Source organism: Rhinopithecus bieti, unplaced genomic scaffold, assembly GCF_001698545.2.
Source record: "Rhinopithecus bieti isolate Rb0 unplaced genomic scaffold, ASM169854v2 scaffold_23748, whole genome shotgun sequence".
Classification (NCBI taxonomy): Eukaryota; Metazoa; Chordata; class Mammalia; order Primates; family Cercopithecidae; genus Rhinopithecus; species Rhinopithecus bieti.
Window position 1 is genome coordinate 2,359,929 of NW_016811596.1, and position 20,476 is coordinate 2,380,404.

The 20,476-nt window shown below is 39.0% G+C and overlaps 1 protein-coding gene across 1 annotated transcript in view; it reads left to right on the forward strand.

Moving 5' to 3' along the window:
- LOC108543697 (ovostatin homolog 2) overlaps positions 1-13,410 on the forward strand; it is a 46,640-nt gene extending 33,230 nt beyond the window's left edge. The window contains exons 24-36 of the mRNA XM_017894305.1: positions 360-533; positions 1,296-1,377; positions 2,003-2,159; positions 4,197-4,271; positions 5,388-5,553; positions 6,607-6,818; positions 7,807-8,016; positions 8,577-8,698; positions 10,106-10,196; positions 10,566-10,634; positions 10,965-10,966; positions 11,993-12,093; positions 12,782-13,410. Of these exons, the coding sequence (XP_017749794.1) occupies positions 360-533; positions 1,296-1,377; positions 2,003-2,159; positions 4,197-4,271; positions 5,388-5,553; positions 6,607-6,818; positions 7,807-8,016; positions 8,577-8,698; positions 10,106-10,196; positions 10,566-10,634; positions 10,965-10,966; positions 11,993-12,093; positions 12,782-12,834 (1,514 nt within the window). The 3' untranslated portion in view covers positions 12,835-13,410. The remainder of the gene's footprint in view (positions 1-359; positions 534-1,295; positions 1,378-2,002; positions 2,160-4,196; positions 4,272-5,387; positions 5,554-6,606; positions 6,819-7,806; positions 8,017-8,576; positions 8,699-10,105; positions 10,197-10,565; positions 10,635-10,964; positions 10,967-11,992; positions 12,094-12,781) is intronic.
- The last annotated feature ends 7,066 nt before the right edge of the window (positions 13,411-20,476 follow it).

Below are 20,476 nucleotides of genomic sequence, written 5' to 3' on the forward strand. Positions count from 1 at the left end.
AGCTTCTTTGTCTGTTATTAACATGAACATCTCTTGGAAGGGATGGATTACACTTTGTAATTCATAGGATTGGTTTATTTAAAAAAGAAAAAAAAAAAAACTAGCAAACAAGCAAACACATTCTCCTAACTTCCTCCTCTCTCTGGTAATGAGATTTTCAGAAATATTTTCCATAGCACTTTAACTTCACCCTTCATGGCTATCTCCTCTTTCAAATTGCTTCATAAAACTTTCTTTGTTTCCACCATTTAGACTCAATTTTAAATGTTACCTATTCCACTAGGCCTCTTTTGTCTATAGTTATTAATGCTGAGATGGCAACTATAAACAACACAGCTTTCCGCTTTTCCTGTTTTTAGGGGATATTCTAGGACTTGCCATGCAGAATCTGGTTGTTCTGCAAATGCCCTATGGAAGTGGAGAGCAGAATGCTGCCCTGCTGGCATCTGATACTTACGTTCTTGACTATCTGAAATCTACTGAGCAACTGACAGAGGAAGTTCAATCTAAGGCTTTCTTTCTCTTGTCTAACGGTGAGAAGATTTAAGTAATTTCTGCCCATAATTGTTGAAATCAACTGTTACTCATACAAAGATGTCATAAGCTGTTTTTATGCAGTAGTCTGGTGAAAGAAAAGTGAACCTGAACCTAGGAACTCTCAGTCCTAGCTCTGTTTTCTGTTTGACTTCAAAATCTGTGTGGTCAGCTAGCTTCATCATTTGCAGCTGCAGAGTTTTCAAGCTATGCACTTAATTTTTTTTAATGCCTGGTATTTTGCAAGCTACCTTGTTTGTTGTTGTGATTGCTGTTGTTTTTGTTAAGAGTTGTTGTCAGTGGTTCATCTGTCAACGTCTGTGTTTGCTCAGCTGTGGTCTGTTGCAATGAAGTGACCTTGGCTTTGTATACAGAAAGAGGGCCAATGTTGTAAAATGTGAGGTTAAGGAAAAGTCCAAGAGCATAAAATAATCTTCTTTGGTTTTTCTTCTCAGAAAGGTAACACTGAAGTAAAAGGACCTTAGGGGAAATATACTGAATAATTAGTAGGTACCAATGATGAGGCAATTACTGAACCAGACATATCCATCTGTATTATCTTGTCATCAAAATCCTATAAAGTAAGAGTTATGTTTTCTCCCTTATGAATACAGAAACTGAGTTTCAGAAGTTCAAATGGAAATGATCATCCTAGTGATTTGTGTCTGTCTAACACCAAAACCTCGGGCTTGCACTGCACCATTCTTTCTCTTCTGACTTTCTTAGGTTAAAAAATAATTTCCTACAATGTTCCATTTTAGGTTATCAAAGGCAGTTATCTTTCAAGAACTCTGATGGTTCATATAGTGTGTTTTGGCAGCAGAATCAAAAAGGAAGCATATGGTGAGACATAAAACTTTTATTGTATATCATATAGAAATTACCTGAGGAGGGCTTGCAAGGAGGTGAAGGAGGATAGAGTTCAGTGGGGATTTAGAAGCAAAGTGGGTTTCAAAGTCAATTTACAGAGGTGAAAGAGATAAAACTAAAGATTTAGTGATTCCAATTCTAATACAACAATATACCTTCAGTCTCATGATGATTTGCTCAGCAGTCTGATCCTCTCATGACAGCCCATTTACAGGCACAACTGGCTAACTCCACTGAAGAGGGCACGTCTTACTCTGTGTTTCTCAGAGTCCCCTATAGATTCAGGAAAGTGAAATTAGAAGAACCCAAAATGCCTAATTACATCAGTTCTCTCTCCATGTATAGGTAATCTAATGGGCTACACAGCAAGACCTTTGGGTGCAAACATGCTGAAAATTACGTACTCTAATTTCCACTTATTGCTAGTCATAATATTTTCCTGACCCAAAGGAAAGAGCCACTATCAATAAAGATGGTTTACAGCAGATGAGTTGAATGCGTCCCTTACCCAAAGAGAACGATGGCGATGAACACGTGGAATTGCTAACAACGCCATTTCCTGTTTATCTAACTTTTGCTTTGCTGATTTGTACTACAGGCTCAGTGCTCTTACTTTTAAGACATTGGAGAGAATGAAAAATTATGTATTCATTGATGAAAATGTTCAGAAACAGACCTTAATCTGGCTTTCAAGCCAGCAGAAAATGAACGGCTGCTTTAAGAATGATGGCCAGCTTTTCAACCATGCCTGGGAGGTGAGAGAGGAGCAGCACCAGGCTTTCCTTGCTCCTGGGCGTTGCCTGCCTTGCCCTGCCTCTGGCTTTCCTGATCTGGAATATGAATATTCTTCCTGTGAATATGAAGCCTTCTGAGCCACTGCAGTCCTGGGCCTGTGGTGGGTTGGTCAGCAGCACCATTCCTGCTGCATGCATGTTTAACCACAGCCTGGATGTGACTCCTTCTGAGTCTCTCTTCTGCCTTACTCAGCCTCTAGTCCTTCCTGAGTATCAGTCCTCTTCAGAAAGTAAACTAGAAATAGAAGGAAGGAGAGAGAAAGGGAACCTAGAAAAGAAACTTCCATAAATTTGGAGACAGTCAATGTATAAAGGGAGGGGACTGTGAGTATATGAGGAAGGAAAGTTTATTCCTGTCCATAGATGGCAAGAAAGTTCTGGGGAGAATATCTAGTAGTTCACATTGTTTCAATGAAGCAAGTTTTTCTAAGACCCTCTCAAGGAAAAATTCAAAGGCCAAGCTTGCCCTGGGGCCAAAGTACAAATGAGGTGAAGTATATCCTTGGCAGAATCCAACCCTTTTCCTGTCCGTATTTAGGTAAATCCCTCCCTTCCAACTTCCTTTCTTTGCAGATAGCTGTCCACCTCCAGCCCATCTTCTGTCTCCTTTCCCATCCTATTTTTCCCTCTGGATACTCAAAATCTCCTATCATGGCATTTTAGCATGCTCCGATGGCCCCTGAAATACCCTGAGCTTTTCTTCAGCATCCTTCCTCTTAATCATCACTCCTGTTCTTGAAACACAGAATACATATCTAATCCACATCAAAATATGAATGAGAACAGACACTCTATGATATTTAATTTGCATGCAAGTTGTATTCAAATTGTTTTGTGGTATTTTTAATTTATTCCAAACTTATTCCTTACAACAGGGGGGCCCTGATGGAGAAGAGCTCTTGCTCCTTGGTAGAAAAATCAAAAACTTTCCCACGTTCTCTTCTAAAACATCTTCACATCCCATCTTTCTTCTTATTGGATTCATTACTGGCGAATCATTGCTGATTACTGCTTCAGTTTGTCTGATCTTCCCCAGTATTTTCTCTATAATTAAATATCTGTTGAGGGGGTGAGTGGGTGGGTGTCTGTGTGTGTTATGAGTTGAGAGAAATAAAAATGCAAGGGAAAAGTAAAAGCTTACACTGCAGAGGAATGGCGATACCACTTGCTGTAATTTAGATGTACTGTGAGTCCTCGTACCTCATGTTATTGCCTACCATATGCTGTTATTTGCGTCTTAAACACTTGGTTTATCAGAAATATTTCTTTTCCGAAGAAAGGAAGGATTGTCCTTTGCTTAAATAGATAAAACGGAAAGCTTGTACAAGATCAGTAGATCCCAAATGCCATTCTGAATACCATTTCCATCAGAATCACTAGAGCGCCCATTAAAATGCATTTCGCTGTCTTATTCCCGAATTTTTTTAATGAGAATCTCTGTGTAGATGCTGGTTGATTTAAGTACCCCAGAGGACTTTTATGCACAGTCAGTTTGCAAACCACATGATTTATAAATGAGTTTCTCATTTTACACTGTAAGAATCTGAGACTTGACTCTGGTGACCTTCTAGTGTGCTTTTCCAGGAATTTCCAGGAATCTTCACAGCAACTTTCTGCTTCACCTCATCAGAGATTCTTTGTTGGCTTTTTTCGATTTATACCAAGTGGAGACAAATAGAGTCCTGTGAATTCCTTAAAATGCAAGTTTAACATCAGGCAGCATAAATACGATTACATATGTTATTTACTATTTTTGAAATTAACTGTTATAATAATAACAACTTAATAATTATGATTTAATTATTGCATAGCGTCTGAATGATTCTTGCTCAGATAGTATGATTATTAACCATCTAATTTAAAACTACACATGTTTGGGTGTTTTACGAATAATGGTATTTGTTGTAGTATTTTTTTCTTACCTAGTTTTACTTCAAAAGAATACTTGTTATTTTGTGCTCTGCTGTCCCAAATGACTCATTGTTCCTTTGTTTTCAGGGTGGAGATGAAGAGGACATTTCACTCACTGCATATGTTGTTGGGATGTTCTTTGAAGCTGGGCTCAATTTCACTGTATGGATCCCCATCATCTTCTGATTTCAGTCAGCTGAATGCACATTAAATAGACTGTAGAGTCAGAGTCACTTGAGATTCTAAGACTGGATGAAACCCCGAGATAACATTTAGTTTACTACCACCCTTTAAATTTCTGCTGTTCAAACTGTTTTTCATTCATAGACAACTTTGAAAAACAGGATTGAGTTTCTCCCTAGGGAGAATACGCATATGCACACAAAAACGACTTATTCACACAGCTGCAGGCATTCACATCTCTCCTGAAGTTCAGCCATGAATTTCAGATTGAGAACCCCTGCTCTAAGTAAAGCCATAGCCTAGTATTCTGTTTCTCTCTCAACAGTGAGTAAACATTTTCAACTCAAGTGTGGCTCACCCTCGCCACCTCCCAATCCATAGGTTAGATTTCCAAAATCTATTCCTGAACTAAGATGCTAGGAATTGTCAGGGTCATTAGTATACCTTGAAAATTATCTTCAAAAATGTAAGCCTCTTGGGCCTATGATAAATTTGGAGGCTTTGCCACATAGAAGACATTCATAACTAAAATATCACTGATCAGATATAAAAACTACCATTTTCTTACTAAATTTTATTGGGCCGAGCATGGTGGTTCATGTCTATAATCCAAGCACTTTGGGAGGCTGAGGCAGGTGGATTACCTGAGGTCAGAAGTTCAAGACCAGCCTGGCCAACATGGTGAAACCCTGTCTCTACTAAAATACAAAAATTAGCTGGGCTTGGTGGTGCATGCCTGTGATCCCAGCTACTTGGGGGACGGAGGCAGGAGAATCGCTTGAACTTGGGAGGTGGAGGTTGCAGTGAGCTGAGATCATGCCACTGCACTCCAGCCTGGGTAACAGAGCGAGACTCTATCTAAAAAAAAAAAAAAAAATTATTGCTTAGGTACTAATGATGACATTATGAATTTATTTTAATGATATTTTTGAAGGATAAAATATATGTGTATATATAAAAGGATTTGTATGTAAAATATACTTTGAGGATATATTATATATATATTATAAACAATGATTAGTTTAAATGTTCAGCAAGCTCATGGAATGTTCAGTTATCAGTTTACAATGTATAATTCTTCTTCCTGACCAACAGTTTCCTGCTCTACGAAGCGCACTCTTTTGCCTTGAAGAGGCATTGGACAGTGGTGTCACTAATGGCTACAATCATGCAATTCTAGCTTACACTTTTGCCTTAGCTGGAGAAGAGCAGAAAGTGGAATCTTTACTCCAGACCCTGGATCAATCTGCCACAAAAATAAGTAACGTTATTATTCATTGTTGCTAGTGGGGGTGAGGAAGCGTTCTAAGCAGTCACATAGGAGCTCCCTCTTCACCAGTGTGTTTCTATTTCTCTTATGGAATTTATCAGTGGCCTTTATACCTTTCAAGAACACTGCATATTCTAGACTTTCCTCTTTTGCTTTATGCTAGCTTCCTCTCAAATGAGTGATGTGAGGGGAGTCAAGCCTGGTGACCAAGCCATAGACTATTATAACTACTGGGGAAGCTTAATCACCTGCTACTTAGAAAGTTGCTATTTAAGGCTGTAGTAATTTGCTATAGCTGTCATCAAATACCACATGCTGGATGACTTAAGCAACAAAAGTTTATTTTCTCACGCTTCTGGAGGCTAGAAGTCTAAGTTCAAGGTGTTGGAAGTGTGGTTTCTTCACCTGCAGGTGACCACAGTCTCCCTTCATCTTCACAAGGTCTTTTGTGTGTGCACAGCCCTGCTCTCCCTTTGGTGTGTCCAAAATTCTTCTTCTCATAAGGGCACCAGTCAGATTGGATTGTGGCCCGTAAGCTTCATTTTAACTTAGTCACCTCTTTAAAAAGTCTTATCTCGGCCGGGTGCGGTGGCTCCAGCCTGTAATCCCAGCACTTTGGGAGGCCGAGACGGGCGGATCACGAGGTCAGCAGATCGAGACCATCATGGCGAACACGGTGAAACCCCGTCTCTACTAAAAAAATACAAAAAACTAGCCGGGCGAGGTGGCGGGCGCCTGTAGTCCCAGCTACTCCCGAGGCTGAGGCAGGAGAATGGCGTGAACCCAGGAGGCAGAGCTTACAGTGAGCTGAGATCTGGCCACTGCACTCCAATCTGGGTGACAGAGCGAGACTCCATCTCAAAAAAAAAAGTCTTATCTCCAAATACAGCCACATTTTGAGGTACTTGGAGTTGGGGTTTCAACATATACATTTGAGGGGAACAATTCAGCACAAACAGAGGTCGGGAATGGAATTTGCATCCTTCTTTGTGTGTAACCCATGACTTTTATACAGACTATGTGAAAATTCTTCCTTTTTCTCAGATAATGTCATCTACTGGGAAAGAGAAAGGAAACCCCAGACAGAAGAATTTCCATCCTTTACTCCCTGGGCACCTTCTGCTGAGACTGAGAAGACTTGCTATGTGCTGTTGGCTGTCATTTCCCGGAAAATTCCTGACCTCACCTATGCCAGTAAGATTGTGCAGTGGCTCGCCCAACAGATGAATTCCCATGGAGGCTTTTCTTCTACCCAGGTGATTAATGTAGGCCTGATATTAATAGCAGCTTGTTGAATGCAGAAGCTGTAACTCTATGACGAGTGAGATATTAATAGTAAAGATATCACAACAAATCCTTTCTGAGAAGAAGAATCGTGGATATTATTAATCCCATTTTATTTCCTCAACAATTATTTGTTGACCAGTTATTGTGTATCGGGCACTCTACTAAGAAGCCTCTAAGTAGAAGTGAATGAAATGAGGCCACCTATTCCAGGAATTTATCACCATTTGTATCTTCATTCACACAGCAAACACAGAATAAGTCTAGAGGATATTTTTGTCATAAGCACCACTCTTGGTGGTACATTAGACACCTGATGATACTATGTTCAAATTATATATGGACCAAAAAGAAAGTTTTCTCTCTAGTTCTGTGGGCTATACACTGGGAAAAGCAAATGAAAAGAAGGAAAACAGGAGAAACGGGGGGTATGAGAAACAAGGACATGTTTTTCCTTACTTGGAAACAAATTGAAAATGCAAAAAAAAAAAAAGTTTTATTTCCATGAGAAAAATCTGCATTTCTCTTTGTGTTTGGTCTTAGTTTCTGAGTAAAACCATATACTAATAAATTTCCAAAGATCTTTTCCTGATTCTGACTTCCCTTCTTTGAAGATAAGCAGAAAAAAAAGAATTATCCATGGCAGCCACAGGGGCCGCTGAATTATGTAACGCCTTAACTTTTAGAAAAGCTTTGACACCATTTTTAACCAAAGAGACTATATTTTATGAAAATTTTAGAAAGTAAAACACAATTAAGATTTGTTGAAGAAAACTAATTTAAGTGGAAACAATTTGCACAAGCAAGTATATTTTCCTATCATTCAGGATATTGCTTCTTGGTGTTTTGCTAACCTGTTTTAGGAACATTTCTAAGGATTGATACGAAGTCCGTGGTCAAATGATGACCAATATTGTGTCATAACTGAGCTTGGATCATTGCTTGTGCTGTTCTGTGCAGGCAACTCCAGTTTGTCTTCTTGCCATAACCTGTTACATGAAGTTAACCTTCTCTAAGAATCAAAACACCGTTACCTTTAGCAGTGAAGGATCCAGTAAGACTTTCCGGGTTAACAGTGATAACCGCCTACTGGTCCAACATTCAGAACTAACAAAGGCACCTGGAGAATACACAGTAGATGTGGAAGGACACGGTTGTACATTTATCCAGGTAACAGAAATCTGCCTGAGAGGGTGATGAGTGTTTGCCAGTAAAAGAGTCAGACTGTTCAGTTCTACGTGAAGTGTTATCTGACCGTTTTGTGTATTTACACTATCAATAGCCGAAAATGCAAGTTATTTTATGAAAAGATACTCAGTTGTCGAAGTTTCTTGAGGAATATTGCTATTAGAAAGTATTCTATCTTCATTAAATTACATTATTCTGAAAGCTAAAGAATTTAACCCAATTCCCTGATGATAAAGATGTAAACTGCATTAATAATAGAAATAAGCAATAGGTTCTTTCTTTTAAAAAATGTTTTATTTTTAATTTTTGTGGGTGTATAGTAGGTGTAAATATTTACAGGGTGCATGATACAGGCATACAATGTGTAAGAATCACGTCGGGGCAAGTGGGGTATGCATCACTTCAAGCATTTATCCTTTGTGTTAGAAATGATGGAAATATACTCTTAGTTATTTTAAAATGTAAAATTACTACTGACTATAGTCAGCCTGTATAATTCTTAATACAGGATGGGTTTTCTTATAATTTGCTATCCTTTCCAGGCCACGCTTAAGTACAATGTTCTCCTACCTAAGAAGGCATCTGGATTTTCTCTTTCCTTGGAAATAGTAAAGAACTCTTCTGATATCTTCCAGACTATTTTTGAGCTCACAGTGACCCTCAAGTAAGTGTCATATTTTGATAGTAACTCCCATGTGAGCAAGATGGTAAAATATTTAAAAAGTTTGAGCAGTAGTGAAATCACAAAATATAAATCATGGTAATATGATGAGTTCTCATGTTGGTGGTGACAATTCTACAGCACAGTCACTTTTTAGCCCTCTGTCCAGACACCACAATTTAGTACATCTTCAGCTAAATCAGAGCTAAAATGAGGCAAGTATAACATGCAGTCTACGTGAGCATGATTTGAAAGCTTTCGCTGCACTGATATTCCAATGACACTTTCTATTCTGTTGTATGGAAGTACTCCTAGTTTTGAAAAACAGATTCTATATTTCTTTCTCAAGACAAGCATGCATGGTCATATAGTAGCAAGCCCACAAATGTTTATTTTATAACTGTAAAGAGTAAAATTTTAGATTTTTACTTTTCAGAATAGAAAAACAAAATGATCCTCTTGATTTCAAGCATGATTTATAGATGCTAAAGGATGTTAGCCTTAGTTAATATGTGGAAAGCATTGAGTAAAATTAGTTTGGCAGATATTCTTTAGAATTTCTAAATAAAAATCTCTTGAGCTCCAGGGCTAAGAACTCAATGAACTGGGGAACTCTTTTTTTTTTTTTGAGACAGAATCTCACTTTGTCACCCAGGCTGCAGTGCAATGGCACAGTGGCACAATCTCAGCTCACTGCAACTTCCACCTCCTGGGTTCAAGGGATTCTTATGGCTCAGCCTCCCGAGTAGCTGGGATTACTGGCGTACATCACCACATCTGGCTAATTTTTCTATTTTTAGTAGAGTAAGGGTTTTGCCATGTTGCCCAGGCTGATCTTGAACTCTGACCCTCAAGTGATCCACCCACATTGGCCTCCAAAAGTGCTGGGATTACAGGTGTGAGCAACCATGCCCTGATGAACTATGGAACTCTTAACTTCATACCCCAATAGTCTTATCCAGAAGCAGGAAACTGAGCTAGAAGATCTCTTGGAGACATGTCTACTCCATAATTCTGCTAATATACCACCTTGTAAGCAAAGATGTCCTCTAAGTGTTATGCAAATCTAACACTAACCTAAGTATATGTAATATAGATTTAGAAGCTTTGTTTATCCGTTCAAACTTTGAGACTGAAGGTAAGCTTAAGACCAGGATGTGGGGGAGATTTCATGTCAGATAATTCATTATTTGCTCCAATGTCTGTTGCTATGTATCATCTCTTTCATTATCATTCTGATCATGCCTATTCACAGATGCTTGAAAATGACTTTCTTCAAATTTTCTCTTCGGCTTTTACCTGTCCTCCAGACTTCTAGCCAATTAGTATTTATCCACCTGGCACTCTCATTATGAGATAAGTCACTTTTTAAAATTGATATCTAAACTAGTGTTTTCTTAAACTTTTCAGATATACTGGAATTCACAATAAATCCAGTATTGTGGTTACAGATGTAAAAATGCTATCAGGATTTACTCCAGCCATGTCTTCCATTGAAGAGGTAAGTAATAGAAGCCTAATCTGTCAGCACAAAGACAGCTCCATAGAGTATAAAAATAAAATAAATACTTGTTTAGCAGTTGTTTAGCAAAACAAAACTATAGAATTCTTCAACATTCACCTTTATATTTTTACGCTAACACTGGAGAGCTGGTGTATTTAATTCATACAAATTAGCAGTCAATATTTCCCATGGTTCGTCATATATTTTTCTTTAGTTGCTATCCATGCTTATGAAAACATCATGGCACCAAGGAATGTTCCATAAAACAGAACCTGACATGGAAAAGCATGGACATTCAGTTCTGCAGTGGTGCTGTCATTTGTTCTAATATCTATTCTCTATCCTTCCCTAACAATTTCTTCAAAGCTTGAAAACAAGGGCCAAGTGATGAAGACTGAAGTCAAGAATGGCCATGTTCTTTTCTATTTGGAAAATGTAAGTTTAGCAATAATTTTTTTCTTTAAAGGTTTTCTTTTTTCCTTCTAAGGGCAATTGGATGCTTCCATTTCTTATAGAATGATAGGATTGTAAAAGGAAAAAAATAAGTAACATTAAGGATGACCAGTGTTCTATCCCACTGATCGTCTATCTTCTCCTTGCTAGTTCTAAGGCTATTTCATATATGCCCTGGCTACGTGACTAGATAGCTTTCCTCTCCCTATCAAACACAGTCTGGTCACAGAGTAGATGTGTAATTATTTTATAATTTGATTTAACTCTCACAAAGTTTGCCATAATTTTTTAAATTACAATTGTGTATTGAAGGTGTGTGGTGTGATGTTTTGATGTAGTGAGCTGATTGTTATCATCTAGCGTGATTATATGTGAAACAGCTGACTAAAACATCCCTCTCTTCACACAGTTACCTCTTCTTTTTTCATGATGAAGCACTTAAGATCTACTCCCTTAGGGAATATTATATATACAGTATAGCATTGTCAACTGTAGGCTACTGCTGTATCTGAGATTTGTAGAATGTATTCATTCTGCACAGGTGAAGCTTTCTATCCTTTGACCAGCATCTCCCCATTTTCCCTTTCCTGATAACTACCATTCTCTCTGCATCTGTGAATTCAACTTTAGATTTAACTTACAGGTGAGATCCTGCAGTGTTTTCTGTGTGTGTCTGGTTTATTTCACTCCAAATAGTTTCCTCCAAGTTTGTCAATGTTGTTGCAAATGGCAGAAATTCTTTTTAAGGCTGAATAATTTGTGTGTGTGTGTATATATATATATATATACACGTATATATATACATGTGTGTGTATATATATACGTATATATATATATACGTATATATATATGCCTCGGTTTCATTATTCATTCATCTGTTTCGAACATTTAGGTTGGTTCCTTATGTTGGCTATCATAATGAAAGAATGAGCGTGGGATTGCAGCTGTCTCTTCAAGATATTAATCTCATTTTCTTTGGATGCACACCCAGAAATGGGATTGCTGGATCATAGGATAGTTCTATTTTTATTTTTCCCAGGAAAAGCCAAACTGTGGCTTGCAGTTTAGAGACGTCTTTTCTATGTGTTATCGTTACCACTCACATAAATGCCTACATTCCTCTAAGACTTCCAGCTAAATTCCTCTCACCTCAATGTAAGCAAAGGAACTGAAAATTTTATATGATTTAAGGTTAGCAACTCATTATTTTGCCAATATGTAAGTTAATCATACCCTAGATCTATTTAATTATGTAGATCATAAACTTCTGGGGATAATTTTCTCAGTGATTATCTTTTCTCAGACTTGCTACAATGTAATTATAATTTGTGTCATTACAGGTTTTGGTACAGCCTACAGTTTCACTTTTCTGTTGAGCAGAGCAACCTTGTGTTCAATATTCAGCCAGCCCCGGTCATGGTCTACGATTATTATGAAAAAGGTAGGCAAGCAACAGCCATGCCCTAAGGCTATTGAACATGGTATTTATATCTAACATTCCCGAGCTACTAAACTTTCCAAAATCAACCTCTGTCTTCACAGAGTAAGCAATAGACGGCATTACTTTGTATACTGGTTTCTTTCTTCCATGATGCGTCTTCTAACTGAACCCATTTTCCAGTTACCAGGGTTTTTCAACAGCAGAATCCTTTTAATATAATCTGACAGGGCTCCACTTGAACTTGAAATACAAGACACATGAAGCTTCCAGGTCTTTTTGTTGTTGTCATTGTTGTTCATGCTAAGACTGACCATTCCAAGCTACCTCTAAGGACTTTGACTTAAAAAGGGGAGTGGGGAATATTCTGAAATGCTATTTTAAAAATTTGATCGATTAATTTCTAAAACAATTACTAAGATGTCGTAGAGATCATACAACTGTTCCCTGGAAGGTTGGTGCTATTTGTTTCTTGTCGAATGCTGTGTGAAGTTTGTCGAGTATTTGAATTTTGTCTCTGTTATTTACTAATAGAATGTATTTCATCAAGTGTCTTAAATATTATTAGCATATTTCTGGATGTATAAAATGGGAAAGTAATTGTCTCTATTTCAAAATTATTGGAAAGATTAGATCGAATGTGCCTATATCATCTACTTAATAAAAATACATGTTCCCTTTATTTTTTCAGAAGAATATGCCCTTGCTTTTTACAACATCGACAGTAGTTCAGTTTCCGAGTGAGACAAAGCAATTACTGGAAGAGGTAAAGAAATTTTATTACATCATAAACCATTGAAAACACATCTAAGAAGAAAATGAAAACCTAAATAAGATAGAACAATGGTTGAAGAAAGACAAGTGTTTGGTACTTCATTAGAATTGTGTAACTGTGTACTACATGAGTATTCTGATAGTCGTTAAGATTGTATTAATTTCTTTAAAAATAGCTTTACAGAATTCACAGCTATATACGTACCTTTTATAAATCTCTCATTTTTGTTTTGTAAGTTGACAGGTCAGTAAAAATTTAGGCACATGTATTTGTACATATGCATGTATACGTATGAGACATGTCTATGTGCCTATATATGCATGTTTTTATATCTAAATATTTATATATACATACAAACATGTGTTTATTGTTTAAACAATGTTTTAAATACCAGGTGGAAAAGCATTTCTTTTAACAAACTGATTCTTCTGTATCAAACCTGGAAAAATTTCATGAACCATCTGGCATCCTGAACAGTCCACAATCTGCTCTGGCTTCTTATCAGGTTTTATTTCCTTGTCATCCCATTAAATGTTGTCATTTTGCAACTGAGTCTATGACTTTTTTTTTTCCTTCCAGTACTTTATTCACAGTTTTAATCCTAGAAAACGCAGGGGTTTTTTTGACAGCAACTTGAATAATTTGCTGTATTGCTGTCAACTCTAAATTCAAATGCTTAGACATTATGGAATACAGAGTTAGAATTCTTCCATATCCAAAGAGAGAGAGAGAGAAAGAAGTAGGGGAAGAGAAAGAAGCAGACTAAGTGAAAGTTGAAATGGACTCCATGTTAATTCAAGGAAACAAAAATAAACACACACAACATGGACTAGAATGTATCTTCCAAGATCAAATCTGCCTCCTTAGGCCTAATCCAACGTTGCCCATCCCGTTGGAGCAAAGGCATTGCTTATGCAGAGGATAGGCCAGCACATCCTTTGCTTGCATCCTTACTCACTAGGTAAACACACCCCTCACACTCCAGATGTGGCCAGTCGTCACCCCCGAGGGATACTGGTCAGGTACTCAGGGATGGTTGAGAAATGATTGTGGCCTGCCTCAGACCACCCCACGCAGTGGGCTCGGCAGATTTCCAAAGTGCAGAGACAGCATTGCAAAGGCAGAGTGTGCCAGGATGGGCCCTGGACATACACTGTACAATCCATCTCAGATGAGGTGATGGGAGCAAGTTGGCGTGTCCCAGCCCACAGGCACTGCTCCTCACACCCCCACCTGGGTGGGAGCCATCACAGACTAGCATCCCCTTGTGCTGCCCCGATCCTGGTTTTCTGGCTGGCTTTGCAGATCAAAGGGCATCCTTCCACTTGGACAAATCCTTGGGGAGACATCTCTCAGAAGACAGTCCTAGAAGATGGAATGTGACCTTGTTTGGAAATAGGGTCTTTGCAGATGTTACCAAAGTAAGAGGAGCTCACAGTGGATTAGAGTGGGCCCCACCTAGTCTAACGATTCCTGTCCTTAAGAGAACACACACACACACACACACACACAAGAATGTGCCTGTGAAAATGGAGGCAGAGCTTAGAGTGATGTTTCTACAAGGCACGGGACATGGACAGTTGCCAGAAACCAGCAGAAGTCAAGAGAGAGCCATGGAGTTGATCTGCCTCACAGCCTCTAGTAGGAACTCGTCCTGCCACTACCTTGACTTTGCATTTCTAGCCTTTGCAACTGATGGAATAAACTCTTGTTGTTTAAAACCAGCCAGGTGTGGCATGTTTTTATGTGAGCCCTAGGAACCCAATACTGACTTTCAAGGGCCTCATCCCACTGACTTCAAAGCAGGCCTGGATCTGTGTGTTGTCTCAGTTCTGGGAGCTCCCATGAGCCTGCAGAGAGATTGCAGGGTCTTCCTGAACGCTGCCTGAAGAGGAAAGAGGGACTCAGAGGATTGCCCCAATATCGCCCCTCCCTCCTCCCAAATTCTGCTGGGCTCTCCCACTACCCCAGGAAGACATCCCTGCTAACTTCTGCCCTGCAAGTTGACCCTGACATTTTCAAGTGTCACCTGCCCCTGTGAACTTGGATTGCTCTGTTCTTTGCCCAAGAGTAGAAACATCTGCCTGGGGTGCAGTTTGTCCCAGTGGCTGGGACTTTCCTGACACACAGCTCCCCTTATCTGCTGTGGAGTGGTCTCACTGACATCCGGGCAAGCAACTGGAAGAAGCGTCAGCCCCAGTTCTAAAGGTTCACAGTGACTGGCAGCTGGGATTGAGACAGACACGCCTTCTGTAGGTGGACTTTGGTGCTGGCCCCAGTTGTCCTTTTATAGACATTACCTTTGGAAGGGGCACAATTTTCACCCACCTGCCCTGCCAGTGTGGCGGGGTTTTTTTATTCTTTGTATCCAGTTGTTTCTTGGTGGACAGAATGGAAGATATGCCTTTTCCTAAGCATGGCTGTGGCACAAGAGGCTTTCCAAAGCAGCTGCTCAGGTGGCTCAGCCTGGAAACCAGGATGGGTTGAGAGGGAGCGTCTTCCTGAGCCCTCAGTATGTCATCCACAACAGACAGGAAAGGCTCTGGGGAGTTGTTCTTCACCCCTTCCAGAGCTGAAACCAGAATGAGACTACCTGTCCCTCCAAAAAATAAAAATAAAAAAATTATCTGGGCTTGGCAGCATGCACCTGTAGTCCTAGCTACTTGGGAGGCTGAGGCAGGAGGATTGTTTGTGTGTGCCCAGGAGTTTGAGGATACAATGAGCCATGATCGCACTGAAGCCTGGGTGACAGAGAAAGAACCTGTCTAAAAAAAAAAAAAAAAAAAAGAAAAGAAAAGAAAAGAAATCACCTTGTTTGTGAATACAATTTCTTTCTTTCTAATCTTACTACTTTTATTTTATGTTATTTTCATGCCTTATTGTATTGGCTAGGACTTCCAATACCATGTTGAATAGGAGCGATGAGAGTAAACATCCTTGCCTCGTTCTCAATCTTATGGAGAAGGCAATAAGTTTTTCATCACTAAGTAAGATGTTTGCTGTAGGCTTTTTGAAGGTGCCATACATCAGGTTAAGAAGCTTGCTTCTATTCTTAGTTTGCAGAAAATCTATAATAGGAAAATATGTTGAATTCTGTAAAATTTTTTTCTATATCAATTGGTGTGATCATGTTGATTTTCTTGTTAGATTATTACTATGGCAGATTACATTGATTGATCTTCAAGTATTGAAGCAGTCTTGCATTCCCAGGAAAAACCCACTTGGTTCTGGTGTATTCCAAGGACTACCACACACAAACACACAGACACACATACACACACTCCAGAAGTAACACAAGTTCAAAATACAAAACTCAATTTAATTTGCATATACTAACAATAGCTAACAGAAAATCGACATTTTAAAATAATTGCATTTGTACTATCTCTGAAAAATAAATGAAATGATTAAGTCTCTATAAGATCTGTATGCTGAAAATGTACAAAATCCTGTAAACAAAATCACAGAAGACCTAAATCAATGAAGAAATATATGGACTCATGGATTGAAATACTCAATATAGTAAAGATTTCAATTCTTCCCAAATTGATCTATACTTTTAATACAGCTCCATCAAAATCCTACCAAAGGATATGTTGCGTATCAGGTGATCTGATTTAAAAAAACATGCAAAGATTAAAAGGTAGAAAAAAGAATGACATTGGAAAAGTGATGCTACACAATTTTAAAGTTCTGCTCCAATTCTAAAGTAGTCAAGACAGTGTGAATCCAGCAAAGGGATAGACACAGAGATCAATGGGACAGACTGTGTCCAGGAATAGATCTACACAGACATGGAAAATTGATTTCTAACAAAGCTGCAAAGACAACTCAATAGAGAAAGGACAATCTTTCAACAAATGCTACTGAAACAACTCAACTTTCATATGCAAAAAACTGAACCTCAACCTAAAGCTCCTACTTTATATAAACATTAATTCAAATGGAGCGCAGATTTAAATAAAACATGTTTAACACTATGAAACTTTTAGAAGAAACTGTAGGAGAAATATTCAAGACTAAGTTGTCAGACATGACACCAACATAACAATTCATAGAAGAAAATACTGATAAAATGAACTTCCTCAATATTTAGGACATTTGCTCTGTGAAGGATCTTATTAAGACGACAAAAGACATGCTACAGACTGAGTGAAAACATAGCACAAACCATATAGCGGACAAAGGACTTGTATGTAGAATCTATGAAGAACCTTCAAAATTCATCACTTAAAAGAAAAAAAAATCCTATGAAAAAGTGGGCAAAAGACATGAAAAGACACTTTGTCAAAGAAAGAACACGAACAGCAAAGAAGCACAAGTGAATAGGATCAGCATCAGTAACCATTAGAGAAATGCAAATTAAAACAATGAGGTATCACTATGTCTGTTAGAATGGATAAGGTCAATGATGACACCAAATGCCGGCAAGATTGCTTAGAAACCAGATAACCCACACATCACTGGCATCACTTGAACAAGATATAGACACGCTGGAAAAGAGTTTGGCAGTTTCTTATAAAACCAAAGGTACACGTCCTATGTGACTCAGCAATTTCACTCTTCAGGATTTAACCAGAAGAATGAAAACAGGTTCACAAAAACCTGTACATGAATGTTCTTAAAAGTTTTATTCAAAATAGCCTCAAACTGGAAACCACCCAATTATCTTTCAATGGTGAAAGACTCAACAAATTCTATTATATCCATATAAGAGAATACTACCCAGGAATAAAAAGCAAGAAATTATTGATACAGGCAACAACTTGGAAGTTTTGTTAGAGCATGAAACTTGGTGAAAAAAGCCAATCTTTTGTTGAAGATTGGGTTTTGGCTTTTGTTGAAGAAAGAAAAAAACTTTCTCTTGTGAAAAAAGCCAATCTTCTAAAAGGTTTTACGCTTATAAGATTCCATGTATAAAACATTCTCCTATTGCAGGATAATTTAGGAATCAGAGAGACTGAGGGGTTGAGGAGGACATTTATTATTTAGGTGCACCAGTCCAGTTGGATTAACATCCAAAGGACTGAGCCCCGAACGAAGAGTCAAGTTACCTTTTAAGCATTTTGTGGGACGGGGGGAGTTCTGTGCAGGGGGAAGCATATTACAGAATCAAGAAACAAAGACAGTTATTCAATTGAGACTCGCATTACATTATTTCTTACTTTTCAAGGAAAAACATGTTTTGCGACTTGAGTTTATCTGTCTAGTGACCTTGCAGCTGCACAGCTAGAGAAACGGGTCTTCGTAATGCCTGGGAAAGGGAGAGATAAGGCTCACTAGTCACAGAAAAACAGGCAGTTAATTGTTAAAGACTCCAGCTGTTTCTCTTCCTCAGGGGGAACTGGGTTTTCTTACATACAGATGAGTTTTTGCTTACACATTCTTTAATTTCTTTTAATTCCTGTTCCACTCCAACTAACAAAACTATAGAGATGGAGAACAGATTGGTGGTTGCCAGGAGACAGGGACAAGGTACGAGGATATGACTAAAAAGAGGTAGCACAAGTGAGTTCCTCTCAGTGATGAAACAGTTCTTTGGCAAGGACACTGGTGCAAGTATTTACAAGATACTACATATGAGACCATCTTGCATAGAACACACACAGACAAAGGAGTACATGCAAACACTGCGAAAACTGCATCAGGTCAGTAGTCTAACAATAGCCAACCCATGCCCATGCCCTGGTTTTGACGGTGTCCTGCTGTTCTGTAAGATAGCACTGTTAGGAGAAGCCAGGAAAAGCATCCAAGGGACTCTCTACTACTTTTGCGACTCCCTGTGAATCTAGTCATTTCAAAATAAGAATTTTAAAGAAAAGCAGCCAAGTGATTTTTATATAATAAATGCCAGGTTAATCCTCATATATGAATGCACATATGAGTGCACAGATAAAACTGAAAGGACGTATATCAAAATGGTAACATATCTGTTAGTTTTTGAAGGGAAGGCAAGGGTTAAAAAAAGACAGAGGGAGAGTTGGTAGCTCGACAGCAACACAAGTTCATTGCCAGAGCAACCTGCTGAGGTGGGGGACCAGCTTAACACCGGAGCCCACCACCGCTAACAGGCTGGGGTACTTACAGGTATGGGCGGGAAGGGTCTGGGTGGCATGGCTTGCTGCTTGACAAAGATTTTCCTTCGGTTGGGCCTGCTCCCGGCAGGGTATGATAGGGACGTTCCTGTGCCTTGTGGTCAGGTGGTGGGGCAGGACGTTTCTCACAGTGGAACCCCCATGGAATGTTTTACTCTGACCAAGGTCTGTGAAATGGCAGGGGGCTTACGAAACGGTGCAGTCTGGACTAACAGTATCCAGATCGTAGATTTAAAAATCATTTTTCTTTTCTTGGTAGGTCTTTTCAATATGTTCTGTATAGTCTAAAATAAACATGTTACTTTGTCACATTTAAAATGTTATTTTAAAGTATGTTCTCTTCAAAACGCATTTAAACTGTTTGACAAATTAGAAAGTTGTTTATTAAAAGCAAGGAGGGGGCCGGGCGCGGTGGCTCAAGCCTGTAATCCCAGCACTTTGGGAGGCCGAGATGGGCAGATCACGAGGTCAGGAGATCGAGACCATCCTGGCTAACACGGTGAAACCCCGTCTCTACTAAAAAATACAAAAAACTAATCAGGCGAGGTGGCGGGCGCCTGTAGTCCCAGCTACTCGGGAGGCTGAGGCAGGAGAATGGCGTAAACCCGGGAGGCGGAGCTTGCAGTGAGCAGAGATCCGGCCACTGCACTCCAGCCTGGGTGACAGAGCAAGACTCCATCTCAAAAAAAATAAAATAAAATAAAAAAATAAAAAATAAAAATAAAAGCAAGGAGGCTTATAGGCAAATCCTAATTCAGGTGAATTCAACAAATATTCTTTAAGCACTTTCAATATGCAGGCAATTATAAGAGTATTTAAGATAAATCTAGTATAAATCTAGAGTGAAAACATGACAAGTACTTACAGGATAACATATGTGATATTATAGGCATTCACAATGTTCTGAAATAATACAGAGGGGGGCATAATTAACCATGCACCAGCTAGGAGAAGGTTCAAAGAAGAGGGCTTTTCAGGATATAAAGGAATAGAGGGGATGGCACGGGAGGAGAAAGAACTTTTCAAAAAAAGACAGTAGGGCCAGTAGTGGTGGCTCGTGCCTGTAAGCTCACCACTTTGGGAGGTCGAGCTGAGGGGATCACTTGAGCCCAGGAGTTCGAGACCAGCCTGGGCAACATAGTGAGACCCCTGTCTCTATCAATATTTTAAAAAGACAACAGAGTACACAAGAAGCATTGAGGCAGAGAAAACACAGCATGCAGAAGAAAGCAGAGTCAAATGGGTAACGTTATTTCTAACATCAAATGATGAAAGCAGGAGGAGGCTATTAAAATTGACATCAGAAAGTGCATGTAGTGACTTCAGTCTTTAGTGGAAGTTCCTAGTGCATGAAATGAACAGATGAGAACAGGCCTTAATTGCTGTGCTGTGGGAATAGGGAACCGTTAAAAGGCTAAGTGTGAGAGGACCTGTAATTCAGAGAAATTGCTCTGTTGGTAACGTGGAGGGTGAATTTGAGGGGAATGAGACTGGAGGCAGGAGCAAGGCAGGAATG